The sequence below is a fragment of the Ictalurus furcatus genome, chromosome 13, assembly GCF_023375685.1.
Source record: "Ictalurus furcatus strain D&B chromosome 13, Billie_1.0, whole genome shotgun sequence".
Taxonomy (NCBI): Eukaryota; Metazoa; Chordata; class Actinopteri; order Siluriformes; family Ictaluridae; genus Ictalurus; species Ictalurus furcatus.
This window is the reverse complement of record NC_071267.1, coordinates 28,356,654-28,373,550: the sequence shown is the minus strand read 5'-3', so window position 1 is coordinate 28,373,550 and position 16,897 is coordinate 28,356,654. Positions and strand designations below refer to the sequence as shown.

The window sequence follows — 16,897 nt, the reverse complement described above, 5'->3', positions numbered from 1 at the left end:
CACTGAACACTTGAATAAACACTCGCACTAAAAGTAAGCAACCATTACAAACAAACAAACAAACAAACAAAAACACAAAGTCAGTTGGCAGTTACTTACAGTAGCTACGTATTTATTTTTTGCTACACAATTATTTCATCATTACGTACATATTTACAAGCATAGAAAACATTCAGGCCATATAGTACAGAAATGTCAGATAAACAGGATGGACCATTCTGAGAACGAAATCAAATTACAATTAATCACACACACACACACACACACACACACACACCTACACATATCACTTATTACATTCTAGGATCATACCCACATTAAGATTTCTCCACAAAGAACATGCGGAAAGTACCATTTTACTGAAAAGGTGCTAAAGCAAAGACACTGAAGCTAAATCACTGAGGAATAAGTAGTGCTGTAGATCTGAAATCTAATCTAATCTGTAGATCTGAAACTCTAACGTGTTCAAAATGTGTTCATTATTATAAATCATCATAACTGTGCAATGGATAATGGCACATGATCACAACTCCAGATATTTCCTAAACAGCTCTAACAATAAAGCGAGTACGATATTTAGTCCAGTTGTAAACGTTAGTAAACTCTACAAGGTAAAGTGTCAGGATCATAAACACGTCTTTTACTATTTACAGAACGTGTTCAAAAAAAAAAAAAAAAAACCCACCGTTGGCATCTAACAAAATTTTACCTGTCCATCACATTTTTTGGCAATTTTTCACCCAAGTTTTATGAAAGCAAAGCTAGAAAATATCAATTACACCAAAAAATGACAAGCAAAATCTTCATTTTAAATAAGTTTGGTCAACTGACTTAAAAAACAAACAAACAAACCAACAGCAAAATATATAAATAAATACTGAAGACCATTTTTGGTCTGTACATGTCACGTTCATACATGTAACATTTTTTAAGAATTAAAAATAAAAACTCTACAGTTTTAGCTCTAAAACCACAAATAAAAAAACCCAAACAAGCGCTCGTATTTCTCCTTTGTTCGTTTTTCATGGTTTCAGATTCAGTTTTCAGACTCCGTTCACGCTGAAACCTTCTGGAAATGTTATTTCTTATTTAAAGTAATGCAAAAATTCATTCACTTTCAAGTCACTATTTAATTCTTTGTAAATCTATAAGGAAAAAATGTGTTCGTTTACTGTTTTAGTGGCCAAGAAAAAATAAAAATTTGTTTTGAAACAGGGAAAAAAAAAGAAGTTTTTTTTTCTTCGTACATATGACACACGGCAATAATAATAATAATAATAATAATAATAATAATAATAATAATAATGAACCTCAGCCAAGAGTGTGAGTGTAAACTAGTCGAGGAAGCGTTGTTTCATATTGCTTTAGAAAGTTTGTTCTTATTTACACACATTTACATTAGAGAGCTGCAGCTGAACGCTCACTGCGAGTTACAGCTGATATTAAAGGTGCAATCAGTAACATTGTTTACATGTAAACTGCGGCCCAGAGACGGGAAAATAACCGTTACAACATAAAATTCTGTTCATTCGTTTTATATTTCAAACTAATAAATACGACCCTTAGAGTTTTAATGCAGTTTTTATAGCGATTACTCGAAGCATTTTTTTACGCTCATAAAAGAACTTTGTATTTGATTTGGAAATATTTTTTTTCTATATTCATCACGTAAGTTATAAAGCAACTGACGCCATGCTGTCACAGGAAATTAATCCGAGATGCGACCATACACAGCGGAGTTACCGTTACCGCCCTGATGTGATTACTTTCCTCGAACAGCATGCCTCGAAGTGTTTTATTCATCGCATTACTACTGCAGCAACTGTTAGACATTTTTATTTATTAAACGAACGGCACGTCAGAAACCCCTCTGTCCTGAAGACGTCAGAACACTTGGAGACTCCGTCTATAAGTGTTCGATAGATCTCTAGAATTCAACACAGCTGTCGTATCAAAGTACAAAATTTCAGCTGCTGCCTGAATTCTTCATTTAAAGCTCATTTAAACTACAGTTACACTTTTGGGGGGTGTTTTTTTGGGTCATGTATCATTTTAGTTTGTTACCATAAATTCATAACGTTTTATGTATTAACATGTAGATCTACTGAGCACAGCTTTAATATTGTGGATAATTATTCTTATTGCACCTTTAATCCTGAGCAATCTGCAAAAAAATCTCATGTCATGCAGCACAAACTGAAGATGTTGACTTTACAAGTACGTGCTTTATAGAACACACCCGCACTGGTAGTGATTCAGTGGATTAGATAGTGAATAGGATGGGTGTGGTTTGAGACGCGCCCACAGTGTACTGATAATGGTGATTATGCAGCCTAGATAGTGAATACGGTGTAAACATTTTCAGGGTCTTTTATGTACATCATCAGTGAGTGAGTGTGTGTGTGTGTGTGTGTGTGTGTGTGTGTGTGTGTGTGTGTGAGGGGGAGAGAGAGAGAGAGAGACACAGAGAGAGAGAGAGAGAGAGAGAGAGAGAGAGAGAGTGTGTTATCGGATGAGTCTCCTGAGCAGGGTGGGTCTGGAAAAGGGCCAGCAGTACTCGTTGGGGACGGGGCCGTTGACATTGCACTCGAAGAAGGAGAACATGGGGAACCAGATGCGGGCGCGGCGGCTGTGCTGGTAGGCGCGCGTGTTAGCGAGGGTGTGGTAATACAGGAAGAGACGCGTGGTGATGTAGAAGGCGATGAAGACGTCAATGGAGTAATGCTCGTGAGCCGCCAGGATGAAGAAGATCCCGAACAGGTTCAACACCCACGACAGAGTGTGGATGAAGTTCCAGCTTCGGGGCGTGTCTACAGAAGACACACACACACCAATCACTTTAATAATCATCTACATTATTAACAGTGTGTGTGAGATTACGTGTGTGTGTGTGTGTGTGATTACGTGTGTACACTCACACTCAGTGACGAAGAAGTTGAGCATGGTGAGGACCACAGTGTGTCCACTGAACATATAATCACCACAGGTGTGAACTCCAGTCAGAGTCATCCCAAATCCACTCCATATCGCCACCGCCCTCTGCAGCTTCGCCCACATATCACCGTACACCTACACGCACACGCACACACACACACACTATCACACTGTACAAACCAGATACACTATACAAAGAGAGAGACACGGTGAGAGAGACAGGCAGAGAGAGAGACAGGAGGAGAGAGAGACAGGAGGAGAGAGAGACAGGAGGAGAGAGAGACAGGAGGAGAGCGAGACAGGATGAGAGCGAGACAGGATGAGAGACAGACAGGAGGAGAGTGTATATACCTTGCCGGTACACTGCAGGTGTTGTCCAGGTACTGAGAGCGAGGTGACGAACATAGTGATACAGCGCAGCATGAACACTGTTCCCATCAGACTACACAACCTCCTCACCAAGATAGACCTACACACACACACACACACACACACACACACACACCGTTATAAATATTTCTCAATGCATAATTTATAATGAAATAACATTTATATAAATAATCATTTTTTATGTAAAATAATTTTTTTATGTAAACAATTACAGACCAGAATTATTTACTAATAAATAATAAATAACTCTGATCTGAATGAACTGAATAATAACGACCAAGCCAGAATGATCTTAAAATTCATTTTTATTCATATAAACCACACAGTAAGTTTGTTATTTCATAATTAATTAAACATTATCATATATATATATATATATATATATATATATATATATATATATATATATATATATATATATATATATACAAAAATGTATTTTTGTTTATACTGAATATAAGTATTTTTACATTATGTTTATGGATGCACAAAAAGCACTAAATTAATCTACAGTCCTAAATTAATAAAAACTCTCACTGCACCGTGTGGTTTCTGTTCCTCACTGTTTTAGACGTATTATTTTACTTGTTTATTTTTGATCATAGTGTTTTAATTAGACATTACAGATCTTACTCGCGCTACACTCTGCAGCAGCGCGTCTACACCGCACGTGATCAGCAACGCGGCCTCGTTACTAACACGTCACTTCCGTTATAATAAACGACAGAAGTTACACTGCAAGCGAACAAATACAGAAAATAATCACAATAAACTTAAATTAAACTAAACCTTCTGAGCAGCTTGCACCAGTTTCCCCGCCCCTTTCACACAGTGGAGCATTTTGGATATAAACATAAGTTTGTCCTCATGCAGCACTGTTTGATCTCCGCGGTGTTTAATATAAAATTCCCCCCTTGCTTTAGCGGACTTTCTTCCTCAATCACGTGATGATTTCTCCTCCGTCTGATGGAGACGGAGGTCATGTTGGGAATAAAAGGTAACGCTGACAGAAAGTAAACTGAAGAAAGTCATTATCAGTGACTCTGGGTGTCTGCTAATGCTAGCGTGCGTATGACGTCATGCGCCGTCGCCTAGGAAGCGGCTTATACTTCCGGTTAGTAAAATAAACGCTAGTGATATATGAGAGATGATATTACCTTTCTAAAATTCATACACTAGACGGTAGTACACAGTGCATAGTGTAAGTGTACAGCACTTCATTTGGGACGCGACTTTAGTATTTACTCTCCGAAGCGTGTTTTCGGAACAGAAGTAACGTAATGAGTAAATCTCCCCCGCGCCGCGCAGACCAACTAACCCATAATGAGATTCCTTACAACGATTTCCATCGATTATTATCGATTTTCTCCATTAGTTGTTGCAGCTCCAATATATATACACACGTGTGTGTGTGTGTGTGTGTGTGTGTGTGTGTGTGTGTGTGTGTGTGTGTGTGTGAGAGAGAGAGAGACCTGTGTTTGTGTAGCAGCAGTACGATTAACCAGATGCTACACAGGATGACTCCACATGCCTCGGCCATGGCGAAGGCCCAGGGGATTCTGGGTACACTGCAGAAACAGAACAGTAACACTCAATAAAACACAGAGTTACTGATTTCTACATCAAACAGAACACAATACTCTATACTATTACTCTCTCATATAAATATATACTCGAAATACACAGAAATAATAATAACAATAATAATAATAATAATCACTTCTTAAACACACTGTGATCCTCAAAATCCACAAACGTTCATTATAAAGAAACGTCTTCAGAATTAATATAAATGCTCCCAGCATTCATTTTAATAAGAATTCTTCATTTATTATTTAATTCTTATTTTATTATTTAAAATCCATCATAAAAGAGGTTCTTAATAATTTTAGACTAAACTGCAAGTAAAATATTTAGTAAATCTTTAACAGTACAAAAAAATTATGACTAAAACTATATAACTATAAAATTATATATAAATTTAAACATTTTTACCAAAAAAATACAAAAATGGAGCCTTATATATATATATATATATATATATATATATATATATATATATATATATATATAGACAATATTATAAGCAGATATATTATATATCTTAAATATAGGAATTCTACCTCTAATATATACAGTAACTGATATACAGAATGGAGAGATCATTAGGGGTCACACACACGCACACCTGTCGAGGAAGATGTCGGGCAGCGGAGGGTAGGTGCGCATGTCGGGTACGCGCTCGTGAACGATCACCATGACGAAGGAGGTGAAGCCGAAGACGAGCGTGACGTAGACGGAGCTGAGTGCTGTTTTCCAGTACTCCGGGTCCAGGCGCCGGTTCTGCTGCTTCTGCTTCCCGTTACTGTAGGAGAACTGTTCACCTCCGAGAACATCGCTCACGCAGTCCCGGTCCCGCACCGGGTCCCCGTTACACAGCCACTCCACCCCTAAACACAGAACGGAAACGTTGCCATGGTAACAGCATCGTGTGTCGCACTCATACCACTCGAGTACTTCAGCTACGACATCGCACGGATTTCAGCGTAAACAAAACGTGAAAATTTTGAAAAAGACAGCCGTTTCATTGGTTGGTCACCAACGTGAAGCCCCGCCCCCAGATGCGCCACAGACTCGGCACCTGAATCTACACTCTGTCTTTTTATACCACAGGTGTGTGTTATTACCAGCGCCCCCCTGTGGTGAGTGTGTGTCGGGAGCGAAGCCAAGCTCCTCCAGCACGTCGGCGTTTTGTTTCTGCAGCTTGCGCACACACAGCATGAGCCTCTTGATGTCTCCGAGGACTTTGAGCTCGAGCGGCGGCGAGCGCAGGTCAAACTCGGTCAGCGTGAGGAGGCTGGTGCCGTCCAGGCGGTGTTTATTACACAGCAGCTCCACGTAGTCGCTGAAACCCTCATCACGCAGCCAGCGGCCCACCTGCTTCACCGTCCAGGAGCGCACGTTCCCCGCCATCGCACTGCACTCACACACACACACACACACACACACACACACACACACACACACAGAGCATCATAAACACACACTGAATGAGAAAGATATTTACACACAAAATTACAAGATACAGCCAAGTTCAGAGAGAGAGAGAGAGACGGTGAGAGAGAGAGAGAGAGAGAGACGGTGAGAGAGAGAGACGGTGAGAGAGAGAGAGAGGGAGAGAGAGAGAGAGACAGAGAGAGAGAGAGATGGTGAGAGAGAGACAGAGAGAGAGAGAGAGAGATGGTGAGAGAGCGAGAGAGAGAGAGAGAGAGAGAGATGGTGAGAGAGCGAGAGAGAGAGAGGGAGAGAGAGAGACAGAGAGAGAGAGAGAGAGATGGTGAGAGAGATAGAGCGAGAGAGAGAGAGGGAGAGAGAGAGACAGAGAGAGAGAGAGATGGTGAGAGAGAGAGAGAAAACAGGTTCTTATTTTGTTCTCATTAAGTCTTTATTATTCCAGAATAAATTATTTAACACACACACACACACACACACACACACACACACATACACTTTCAGTTTGAAACACAGTAAAACTGTACATGACTGGATATCATTACAAAAATACAAGCTTATTTATTATTATTATTACTCACAATTAAACACTATTATTAAAACAATAATATAAATTAAGGAAAAAAATATTGTTAGTGCTCGTTAAAATTCACCTATATTTACTATACATATAAAAATCTATATTAATAATTTATTACTTATACCTATATTCATCTTAATAATTTTGTTCAGTTTATTAATTTATTATTAATAATCATTACATTTTACTGCCACTGCTTGATCTTACTATTATTACTAATTTAATATTTACTTAATATTAAATACTTATTATATTATAATATTATATATTACTTAATATTAATCATACATAATATTAATCATAATTATGACTAAAGAAACCATAATAGAAGTCAGTTGGTTAAATATTATTTATAATTTCCCTGTAACATGCTCATAAAGTAATAAAATAATAAATTGGTTATCTACAGGAGGTGTATTAGCTGATAAACTAGCTAACAGACTAGGACAAATGTCACCGGAAGCTGAAAAAAAATCATCATTACACCACCGGAAACTAATCTAAACTTAAATCTTATTCATTTTAACCCACGACACTTAATGAGTTGTATAAAAGCTGATTTAAAGCTAACCTGGACAGCTAACAGTCAGTGATGCTAACACAGCCACTACAGCTAACAGTCAGTGATGCTAACACAGCCACTACAGCTAACAGTCAGTGATGCTAACACAGCCACTACAGCGTTAGCCCAGCGTTAGCCCAGCGTTAGCCCAGCGTTAGCCCAGCGTTAGCCCAGCGTTAGCCCAGCGTTAGCCCAGCGTTAGCCCATGCTAGCTAGTTAGTGTAGTGAGCTAAAACAGGTCTGTTAGTTAAGGTTAGTCTTTAGAAGACGAGACGAGCTGCTGATACAGTTTAATGTCCAATGATCGGGAGTGAAGTTTAGAAAATTTCCCTTTCAACTGACAAATAAAACGAATTAAAACCTTAATCCATCAGAAAATCAATCAGAGCTAACGAACAGGCTAACGCTAGCTCACAGCAGGAGAGAGAGAGAGAGAGAGAGAGAGAGAGAGAGAGAGAGACTCACCAAGGCTCTGATCAGAGTCTGAGTTAAAAATAAAGGAGGTATAGAGGAGTGTTAGAAATCATTGCAGTCTAACTGACATGGAAACACACACACTGTAATACAGGACTACACACCCATTCTCACTGCTTCCTGTGTGTGTGTGTGTGTATTGACTTATGTCGGCAGGTTGCCAGATTGCAGTAATCCCCTCCCAGTGGTTGCCAGATTGAACCCAGAATTGCACCTATAAATGGGGTGAGATCAGAGCGATCCAGAACATTCCGACACTCAAACTCCCCATCACAGCATCCCAGAAACTAGAACCAATCCCGTTAGTTGACAGGACGAAAGTTAAAGCCATCCGTATGAATTCATTGCGAGTGCAGGTTACTAATAGACTGTTTATACAGCCGCTGGTTCTGGTTCACTAATCTGATTGGACGAGCAATGTTCCGAGAGTGTCTACGTTTATTATAACCGCACTGAGACTGCATGTTTCCCTCCATTCGTTCACAACGTTCGCCTCTGTGCATCAGTTCCAGAGAAGGAGGTGTGGCCTCTGTGTAAATCACACTGAAAGAGTGTGGCCTCTGTGCCTCAGTTCCAGTGAAGGAGGTGTGGCCTCTGTGCATCAGTTCCAGTGAAGTAGGTGTAGCCTCTGTGTAAGTCACACTGAAAGAGGTGTGGCCTCTGTGCATCAGTTCCAGAGAAGGAGGTGTGGCCTCTGTGCATCAGTTCCAGAGAAGGAGGTGTGGCCTCTGTGTTAGTCACAAGGAAGGAGGTGTGACTTGGTGGGTCAGTTCCAGTGTGAGAGGTGTGGCCTCTTTGTCTCTGTCCTAATGAAGGAGGCGTGGCCTCCGTGTCCGTGATGAACCACGATACCTGTGGGGGATAAAATCCAAATCTGGCAACACTTTAATCTGTTTTAGTTTGATACAAAACTGGTTTTATAATCACAGAGCAAACGCCAACATATTATAGTTTAGTGGTTTAATTTTAGAACAGAGGTCTGCACCTGCCACTGTCACTGCACACAGTGTGTGTGTGTGTGTGTGTGTGTGTGTGAGTGTGATGGACACACAGTGTGAAACCCCCTCAGTGAAGGAACTGGAAAGGATTCTGTATGGAGGGAAACGGAGTGGAAATCATGTGGACGAGGTCTGGCCCAACCTGTTCCTGGGAGATATGTGAGTTCAGTGTGTATTAACGGGGAAAATATTTAAAGCAGCAGTACGGCCAAAATATAAACTAAATTTAGTCTGAAGCTGTGATGCAGCGAGAGCATTTATCAGCCTGAGCAGAGCCCAAGTTCAGATAGAAGTTGATGTTAAGTCTAATTACAGTGTAATATTAATCACAAAGAGGCTCTTCTAATTAATTTACCAACAGATCTTAGGGAAATGTTGATGTTCCTGACAGTTCTGTATCATTTCCATGGTCACTGGCCACATCTGGCTACGTACAGTTTTAGCTAGCACCTGGCGTCCACGTCGCTGAGAAACTCTTGACCACTTGCTAGCACGCTCAGACTTGTGGTCCTGTCTGTAGGTCGATAGCTAACGATCGCTACAGCCTGTGGAAGCTCGGGATCTCACACGTGCTGAACGCCGCTCACGGGAAAGCGCACTGCCACGGCAGCCACGGGTTTTATGGCTCGTCTGTGGAGTATTACGGCGTTCCTGCAGACGATTCTCCGTCCTTTAATCTCTCTCATTACTTCCAGCCATGTGCAGACTACATCCATCAGGTGCTCAACTCTCCTGGAGGTAAAGTTCCACCACCATTACCCAAATAATAGTGCTTAGATCATCAGTCTCCAGCATTTGCATGGTTTTACATGGAAAGATTTCCATATTGAAGGAATACGGTAACAGAAAGACCTTATGTGTTCCCAGAGCTCTATATGACATCATTGAAATATTCCCAGTGCCCTATTTTTTCAGGGTCTTTATTCCCAGGGTTCTATGTTTCAGGGCCCCATATTCCCAGGGCTCTATGTTCCCAAGATCCTACAGTATGTTCACACACTCCTTTAAAATCCCAGGGTCTTGGGGACACAGTTGGGGGCATGCTGTTATAGGGACGTATTCAACTTCACTTCATCATGTTTTATTTCTTACTAATTGCCATTTAATACTGTTAATGAGATCTGTGTGTGTGTGTGTGTGTGTGTGTGTGTGAGAAGCACGGTTGCTGGTGCATTGTGCAGTAGGCGTGAGTCGCTCCGCTTCGTTGGTTCTCGCCTATCTGATGATCCACCACCAGCTCCCCCTGCTGGACGCCATCAACACGGTGAAACAGCGCAGATGGATTTTCCCAAACCGCGGATTTCTCCGGCAGCTTCGAGCTCTCGATATCACACTGAGTAGTGTACAGCACACAGAGTCGAACCACGATAGGAAGAGTTTACACTTCTGTACTGTTTCTCATTAACACGACAAGCTGCGTTTTTATTTGTCTTATTCATTTCAAGAGAGAGAATAAAGAGAAGGAATAAAGAGAGGGAATAGAGAGAGAGAATAGAGAGAGAGAATAAAGAGAGAGAATAAAGAGAGAGAATAAATAGAAGGAATAAAGAGAGGGAATAAAGAGAAGGAATAAAGAGAGAGAATAAAGAGAGAGAATAAAGAGAAGGAATAAAGAGAGAGAATAAAGAGAGGGAATAAAGAGAAGGAATAAAGAGAGAGAATAAAGAGAGAGAATAAAGAGAAGGAATAAAGAGAGGGAATAAAGAGAAGGAATAAAGAGAAGGAATAAAGAGGAGAGAATAAAGAGAGAGAGAATAAAGAGAGAGAATAAAGAGAGAGAGAATAAAGAGAGAGAGAATAAAGAGAGAGAATAGAGAGAGAGAATAGAGAGAGAGAATAAAGAGAGAGGGAATAAAGAGAGAGAATAAAGAGACGATGGTGGGGGAACGAGTGTTTATAGCTGCTACAACAGAAGTGAGAACAGGAAGTTCACTTCACAAACATTAAATGCAACTATAAATGGATCAATTGTATGTTGCCGTGTTATTCATTTTTTTAAAAATTGCAATTGTGTGTATGTGTGTGTGTGTGTGTGTGTGTGTGTGACACAATCCTGAAGACCTAAATGTGGACACAGTGATCTCCACCTGCTCTTACCAATCACTACCACACACACACACACACACACACACACGCACACACAAAATGGCAGCTGAAAGAAACAAGAGGAAGGAGTATCTGTCAGTAAAGGACCTGGAGAAAGTTTTGGACTCCTGCACTCTGGATCTGCACCAAATAGACGAAGTCTGGCCAAATCTGTACATCAGTAACGTGTATGTACACACTATACACACACACCATACACACATACACCCTACACACACACACACCATACACACACACACCCTACACACACACACCATACACACATATACCCTACACACACACACCATACACACATACACCCTACACACACACACCATACACACACTTTATTATTATTATCATTATTGTTACTGAAAGTTGAGTTTAAAGGTCACGTAATCTTGGAGCATGTTTTAGATATTATCACGGTACGTCTTTAATGAAAATGAACTGAAATAAAAGTTGTTAGGTGTGTAGAGTTTTGACTCGGAGCTGGGTGTGACTTGCTTGGCAGGAGAATTGCTCAGAACAGGACGGAGCTACAGCGGCTCGGCATCACACACATCCTGAATGCCGCACACTCCAAACGCGGCAGCATCGGGGACCAACGGTTCTACGGGACGAGCTTTGTTTACTGCGGGATCCCAGCGGACGACTCGTCTCATTTCGACCTGGACGTTTACTTCAGACCTGCTGCAGATTTCATACACAAAGGCCTGAAAGCTGTGGATGGTGAGATTTAATTACAGGAGAAGGGGCGGAGCTTTCAGGATGAAGGCGTTTCCAATTTGCATACTCGTAACCACTATTCAGACGGCGTTAGATTTTCCGGACACGCGCGTGTTCAGTCATGTAAGTAACAGAGGACGTGTGTAGTGATTTAGTAAACACTCCATGTGTACTACACACACCTCATTTTAATACACACTGATTGTTTTGAGTGTTATTATAAGCGCTTGTTGGAGGGGGTGTGGCTATGCTTCATCATCGGTAGGTCACATGACCATAGCATGTCTGTAGGAACGCAGTAACTTCCCTAAAACAAGCACTGATTCTCTGACACGCCCTTTTAAACCTCGTCTATATTTTACTGTTCTGTGTTTTTTAAACTTCTGGACCCTGAGACGAGAGAAAAGAGAAGAGAGAAGTGAATAAATATCCTGAAGAAAAAGCGCTAAACCTCTTTTTCCCACAGGATACAACACAATCCTTACCAACATGTCCATTCAGACGGGATACTGAATATATATCTGTATTACCTGGAGTTATTTCTACTGCTCAGTTTATAGAAGGGAAAATACGCCGTGATCTTTCCAGACTCGCGCACACACACTCTGTAAAAAAACAATGAAAAATGATGGATTAAAATCCGAGAGACTCTCTGGGAATAATTACATTACACACCTCTACATGAGAAACTAATCCCGTCTGAATAGGGCTCTGTATTTACAGAATAGAGGATCTTCAAAATATTACAGTCTTGTATGTTACAGATGAATGAAAATAGACCGATCTGTGTTTATCTCCATTTGTAGGGAAGGTGCTGGTGCATTGCATTATGGGTATGAGTCGATCGTCCTCGTTGGTTTTGGCGTACCTGATGCTGTATAAGCACATGTCTCTGCGCTCGGCCATCCAACGCCTCGTCCAGAAACGAGCCATCTACCCCAACAGGAACTTCCTGGCTCTGCTGCTTGACCTCGACCTGCAGCTGAAAATGAAACGCAAAACCTGCATCCTGCTGTAAACAAACAAACAAGCAAACAAACAAATGACACGGTAACAGGACCCTAAGGAAGGAACGTGGAACCAGAGTATGTGCTCACTGTGGAGCAGTCACATGGGAAAGCTGGGCCAATCAAATAAACGCATCAAATAACTCTGTTCCAGTAGTGTTTTTAACACGCCTTTGTCCACTTGGAAACCAGTTCGAGTCAGAAGCCGTCATTTCTGCATGCTAGCTACTAATCAAATGAGCTAGCAACATGGAGATCTGAAAGGAAATCGGTGTAGAACGTGCTCCTGTTAAAGAATTGGCCACACGTCTTCCCTTTGTGCTGAGACGTACACACACGTCCAAATTTTAAGGAGAAGTGGACGAGGGCGTGTCCAAAACAGTGTTAAAGGGCGAAGGCAAGCTGACAGAGTAGCTTATGTCACCGTCAAACATCTAAACCAGTAGAATTACGGGAATAATTAATATAAAGACATCCCGTCATTTACACCATAGGCCTTCAAAACCAGACCAAGTGCAAGAGTATGACAGGAAACATAAGAACAGGAAGCACTGACCATATAAGGAACGGGTTAGGAACATGGGACATGGCGTGCTCTGAGTATGACGGGGAAACTGGGACAGAATCAAGATGGACATAACTATATAAGGAAATCTTGACCATATAAGGAAAGAAAATTGGGATAAACAGGACAGATAAATCACAGAGCACAAAGCGGGAACAGGGACAGAATCAGGGCAGATGTAACACTTATGATGAGAAGAAGAACAGGAAGTGACCATATAAGGAAAGATAAGCAGTGCAGAGTATGTGATGTAACGACAATAAGGGAGGTGTACATATTATATTAGGTGTATATTATTATATCAGTGTACGTAAACATAAATGCTGCTATAGTTGGTCACATCACAGAACTAGAGGACCAATGAGTTAAACAGAAGGTGTGTAAATTCGACAAAATGTCCTTTTTGTTTTGGGAACTAATAAATAAGTAATATATAATATACAACAAAATAATAAAGAGAAATTCAATTTTGTATAAAAATGTTTCCTTTATTGAATGGGGGGGGGGGGGGGGTTAAGGAAGTTACTGAGTTCCTACAGCACTTATATTAAAGATCAGAACAATCAGTGTGTATTAAAATGAGGTGTGTTTAGTGCACATGGAGTGTTTAGTGCACATGGTGAAGCCACGCCCATCTCTGTATTTATACACATCTATTCACAATTCCTGTGTGAATTGATCAGAATTACCACACCCACACACACACACACACACACACACACACACACACACACGTCTGGAAAAATGAATCGTGTCTGGATAGTGTCTAATGTCTCTGATGTTTAAATCTGTGGGTAATACACAACACCTGCAGTAAAACACTGCTGCCTGTTTATCTGAACTTAATTGTGGTGATGTGATATTTTCAGTGTGTAATGAGAGATCTCCAATTTATAAATAACCCTGCACACACACTCACACACACACACACACACACACACACGGGATCAGCTTTGACCTGCAGTGTGTTTGGGAATGGAGTTCATTTCAGTAATGTATTCTGGAGTTTGAGAAAATCAGGTAAATCTCTCTCGCGCTCTCTCTCTCTCTCTCTCTCACACACACACACACACACACACACACACACACAGACAAATTAATTAAGCATTACTACTGTGTGAGAAACATAATAATATCATTCTTCATGATCTGCTAACTTTAACTAGCTAACTGAGTTACTGTGATAGCATTTTAAAAGCTAATCTAAAATTGTGAATCTGAAAGACTGAACGCTTTTTGCTAAAATAAGCGCTCAAAATTTATATATATATATATATATATATATATATATATATATATATATATATATATATATATATATATATATATACACACATATACAGGTAACATGTAAGGAATAAAACACTTTGGGACATACTGTTATAGTAAAATAATCAACCTGTGATGTGCAGAGCTGCTGTTATAGAACATTAATCAACACCTTCTGACCAATCACAATCCAGAACCCAACAGCGCTTTAGTGTAATACAAAATAGTACTTAGTGTGTGTGTGTGTGTGTGTGTGTGTGTGTGTGTGTTGCACTAACAGGTAAAGCAGGTGAAGAAATGCACCAGAGCAGAGGCTCTATCTCTGACCAGGTGGGAGAAAAGGGCGGATATAAGACTCCGCCCACCTCCGAGCTCCACAGGTTATTGTGGATCAAACCAGGCACGAGCAGCCATCTTGACGAGGTCAGACCGGGCATCTACATTGGAGACCTGTAAGAAACCTGAAATACAACAGCCAATAGTAGCTTCAAACTGGAGAGCCAGAGCCAATCGGAATGCAGCATCAAACAGCAGAGCCAATCAGATCACAGTATCAAACAACAGAGCCAATAGGAACACGGCATTAGGGCCAGAGCCAATAGGAGCATAGCTTTATACGACAGAGGCAATAGGAACACTGCTTTATACGGCAGAGCCAATAGGACCACAGCTTTATACGGCAGAGCCAATAGGAACACAGCTTTAAATTGTATTACAGAATAGTTCAGCACTAAGGACTTGCTGCTGGTGTGTTTGTGTGTGTGTGTGTGTGTGTATGTGCGTGTGTTTCAGGTACGCAGCTAAAGACAGACACCTGTTACAGACACTGAACATCAGTCATGTGCTGAACGCAGCTCACGGTAAATATAACGTGAACACAGGAGCGAGTTTCTACAGAGGAACCAACATCACGTACCACGGTGTGGAGGCCTTCGACATGCCCAGCTTCGACATGAGCCCCTTCTTCTACAGCACCGCCAATTTCATCAAGACTGCATTGAGCACCCCTGGAGGTGAGGAGGGGAGGTGCACTCAGAGCGCTAGTCTAACCTCACCCTGATTCACACTAGCAGGTGATGCTTGTAGTTTGTCTCTTGTGCACGAGTAGCAACCATTATGAGATAGCCCTCTCAGAACCAAAAGTCCAGGGGGTGGAGCTTGATCTACTCTATCGTGTAGTGTGTGATGTGTGTTGTGTTTTGTAGGTAAGGTGTTTGTGCATTGTGCGATGGGACTGAGTCGCTCAGCCACGCTGGTCCTCGCCTACCTGATGATCGAGGAGAAGATGACGCTGGTGGAGGCCATTACTGCTGTAGCGCAGTACAGGAACATCTGCCCCAACATAGGCTTCCTGGAGCAGCTACGCACACTCGACACACAACTGCAGAACCAATACAGCGCCACCTAGTGCTACATTAAAGGTTTCTCATCATGCTAACTAGCAAATTAAAGATTTCTTGAGCGTTCACCATATAAGTCTCTGTGAATGAGCTGTTTCTATAGAAACGATATAATTTGCAAAGATTTGCAGCTGCACTGCTGTAACTATATTATAATACCCCCACACACATACTATCCAATTTATCCACCCAATCAGATATTTACTTTTCCCATTCTATATTAGACTCCTCCCACTCTGGGATAAGTTCCTACAATTTTTACAACCAATAATAAAACAGACTGAAAGAGCAAGTCCAATAGGAACACAGTATCAAACAGCGGAGCCAATAAGAACACAGTATCAAACATCAGAGCCAATAAGAACACAGCGTTAAATAGCAGAGCCAATAGAAACACAGTTTTAAATAGCAGAGCCAATAGGGACAAAGTCACTCTGACATTTACTCCTCCCATTGTGATATCTCCTCCCCCTTTTAATCATAACTTCTCCAGCTCCAGTGTTTTTTCCCCTCCTGACATTAGACATTTCTACCACTTAATTTAGCTCCTCCCATTTTTACATGGCCCCGCCCACTCAGAGTGTTTCATTTACTCCATCACTGAAAGTTGCACTTTTCCCAACTCTGGAACACTCTCCTGCCAATCAGATATTAGCCCCGCCCACTCAAGTATTCATTACTTCAGTGGGAAATTCAGAGACATGTAGCGCACTAGTGACACTCAGGTGATGTACTAACACTGACAAAAAAATGAAGTGAGGAGCGTCGACACTTTGACACTCGGTGGTTGTAACCTGCTCTGTGTAGCAAAAGGGGCGGAGCCACCAGGAGTGTTGCAGTTTAAATTTAGCTGAGAATGGCGTATTTTGGAGAAAAAAATTAAATGGAAAAT

At 41.1% G+C, this 16,897-nt stretch overlaps 4 protein-coding genes across 6 annotated transcripts; 3 read left to right on the top strand and 1 right to left on the bottom strand.

Moving 5' to 3' along the window:
- Nucleotides 1–79: 79 nt before the first annotated feature.
- Nucleotides 80–8,091, bottom strand: LOC128616856 (sphingomyelin synthase-related protein 1). Of its 2 annotated transcripts, none has more exons than XM_053639701.1 (7): nt 8,057–8,091; nt 6,012–6,301; nt 5,513–5,774; nt 4,797–4,892; nt 3,286–3,403; nt 2,919–3,069; nt 80–2,810 (listed from the first exon to the last, which is right to left on the bottom strand). In XM_053639701.1, the coding sequence occupies exons 2-7, from the start codon at nt 6,295–6,297 to the stop codon at nt 2,506–2,508; spliced, it is 1,218 nt and encodes a 405-aa protein (XP_053495676.1). In that variant the 5' UTR covers nt 6,298–6,301; nt 8,057–8,091; the 3' UTR covers nt 80–2,505. The 2 variants fall into 2 exon arrangements, with proteins under 2 accessions (XP_053495676.1, XP_053495675.1); XM_053639700.1 differs by having other exon boundaries at nt 7,944–8,090.
- A 644-nt stretch (nt 8,092–8,735) lies between these two features.
- LOC128616869 (dual specificity protein phosphatase 13-like) lies at nt 8,736–10,371 on the top strand. 2 transcript variants are annotated; one of them, XM_053639719.1, is made up of 3 exons: nt 8,736–9,109; nt 9,471–9,688; nt 10,132–10,371. In XM_053639719.1, the coding sequence occupies exons 1-3, from the start codon at nt 8,994–8,996 to the stop codon at nt 10,353–10,355; spliced, it is 558 nt and encodes a 185-aa protein (XP_053495694.1). In that variant the 5' UTR covers nt 8,736–8,993; the 3' UTR covers nt 10,356–10,371. The 2 variants fall into 2 exon arrangements, with proteins under 2 accessions (XP_053495694.1, XP_053495693.1); XM_053639718.1 differs by having other exon boundaries at nt 10,108–10,371.
- A 724-nt stretch (nt 10,372–11,095) lies between these two features.
- On the top strand, nt 11,096–13,742 carry LOC128616871 (dual specificity protein phosphatase 13-like). The gene is made up of 3 exons (XM_053639721.1): nt 11,096–11,223; nt 11,550–11,767; nt 12,571–13,742. The coding sequence occupies exons 1-3, from the start codon at nt 11,096–11,098 to the stop codon at nt 12,780–12,782; spliced, it is 558 nt and encodes a 185-aa protein (XP_053495696.1). The 3' UTR covers nt 12,783–13,742.
- Nucleotides 13,743–14,235: 493 nt separating this feature from the next.
- On the top strand, nt 14,236–16,072 carry LOC128616870 (dual specificity protein phosphatase 13). The gene is made up of 4 exons (XM_053639720.1): nt 14,236–14,356; nt 14,886–15,057; nt 15,398–15,618; nt 15,811–16,072. The coding sequence occupies exons 2-4, from the start codon at nt 14,903–14,905 to the stop codon at nt 16,011–16,013; spliced, it is 579 nt and encodes a 192-aa protein (XP_053495695.1). The 5' UTR covers nt 14,236–14,356; nt 14,886–14,902; the 3' UTR covers nt 16,014–16,072.
- The last annotated feature ends 825 nt before the right edge of the window (nt 16,073–16,897 follow it).

Excerpts from the sequence above, each read along its gene's own strand:
- LOC128616871 (XM_053639721.1), top strand. The coding sequence starts at position 11,096 with ATGGCAGCTGAAAGAAACAAGAGGAAGGAGTATCTGTCAGTAAAGGAC. Across the intron at positions 11,224-11,549 it reads AATCTGTACATCAGTAACGT|GAGAATTGCTCAGAACAGGA; the intron begins GTATGTACACAC and ends CTTGCTTGGCAG. Across the intron at positions 11,768-12,570 it reads AGGCCTGAAAGCTGTGGATG|GGAAGGTGCTGGTGCATTGC; the intron begins GTGAGATTTAAT and ends CTCCATTTGTAG.
- LOC128616869 (XM_053639718.1), top strand. The coding sequence starts at position 8,994 with ATGGACACACAGTGTGAAACCCCCTCAGTGAAGGAACTGGAAAGGATT. Across the intron at positions 9,110-9,470 it reads AACCTGTTCCTGGGAGATAT|GTCGATAGCTAACGATCGCT; the intron begins GTGAGTTCAGTG and ends TCCTGTCTGTAG. Across the intron at positions 9,689-10,107 it reads GGTGCTCAACTCTCCTGGAG|CACGGTTGCTGGTGCATTGT; the intron begins GTAAAGTTCCAC and ends GTGTGTGAGAAG.
- LOC128616856 (XM_053639701.1), bottom strand. The coding sequence starts at position 6,297 with ATGGCGGGGAACGTGCGCTCCTGGACGGTGAAGCAGGTGGGCCGCTGG. Across the intron at positions 3,404-4,796 it reads CTGCTGCTACACAAACACAG|GTCTATCTTGGTGAGGAGGT; the intron begins GTCTCTCTCTCT and ends GTGTGTGTGTAG. Across the intron at positions 2,811-2,918 it reads CAACTTCTTCGTCACTGAGT|ACACGCCCCGAAGCTGGAAC; the intron begins GTGAGTGTACAC and ends TGTCTTCTGTAG.
- LOC128616870 (XM_053639720.1), top strand. The coding sequence starts at position 14,903 with ATGCACCAGAGCAGAGGCTCTATCTCTGACCAGGTGGGAGAAAAGGGC. Across the intron at positions 15,058-15,397 it reads GGCATCTACATTGGAGACCT|GTACGCAGCTAAAGACAGAC; the intron begins GTAAGAAACCTG and ends CGTGTGTTTCAG. Across the intron at positions 15,619-15,810 it reads TGCATTGAGCACCCCTGGAG|GTAAGGTGTTTGTGCATTGT; the intron begins GTGAGGAGGGGA and ends TGTGTTTTGTAG.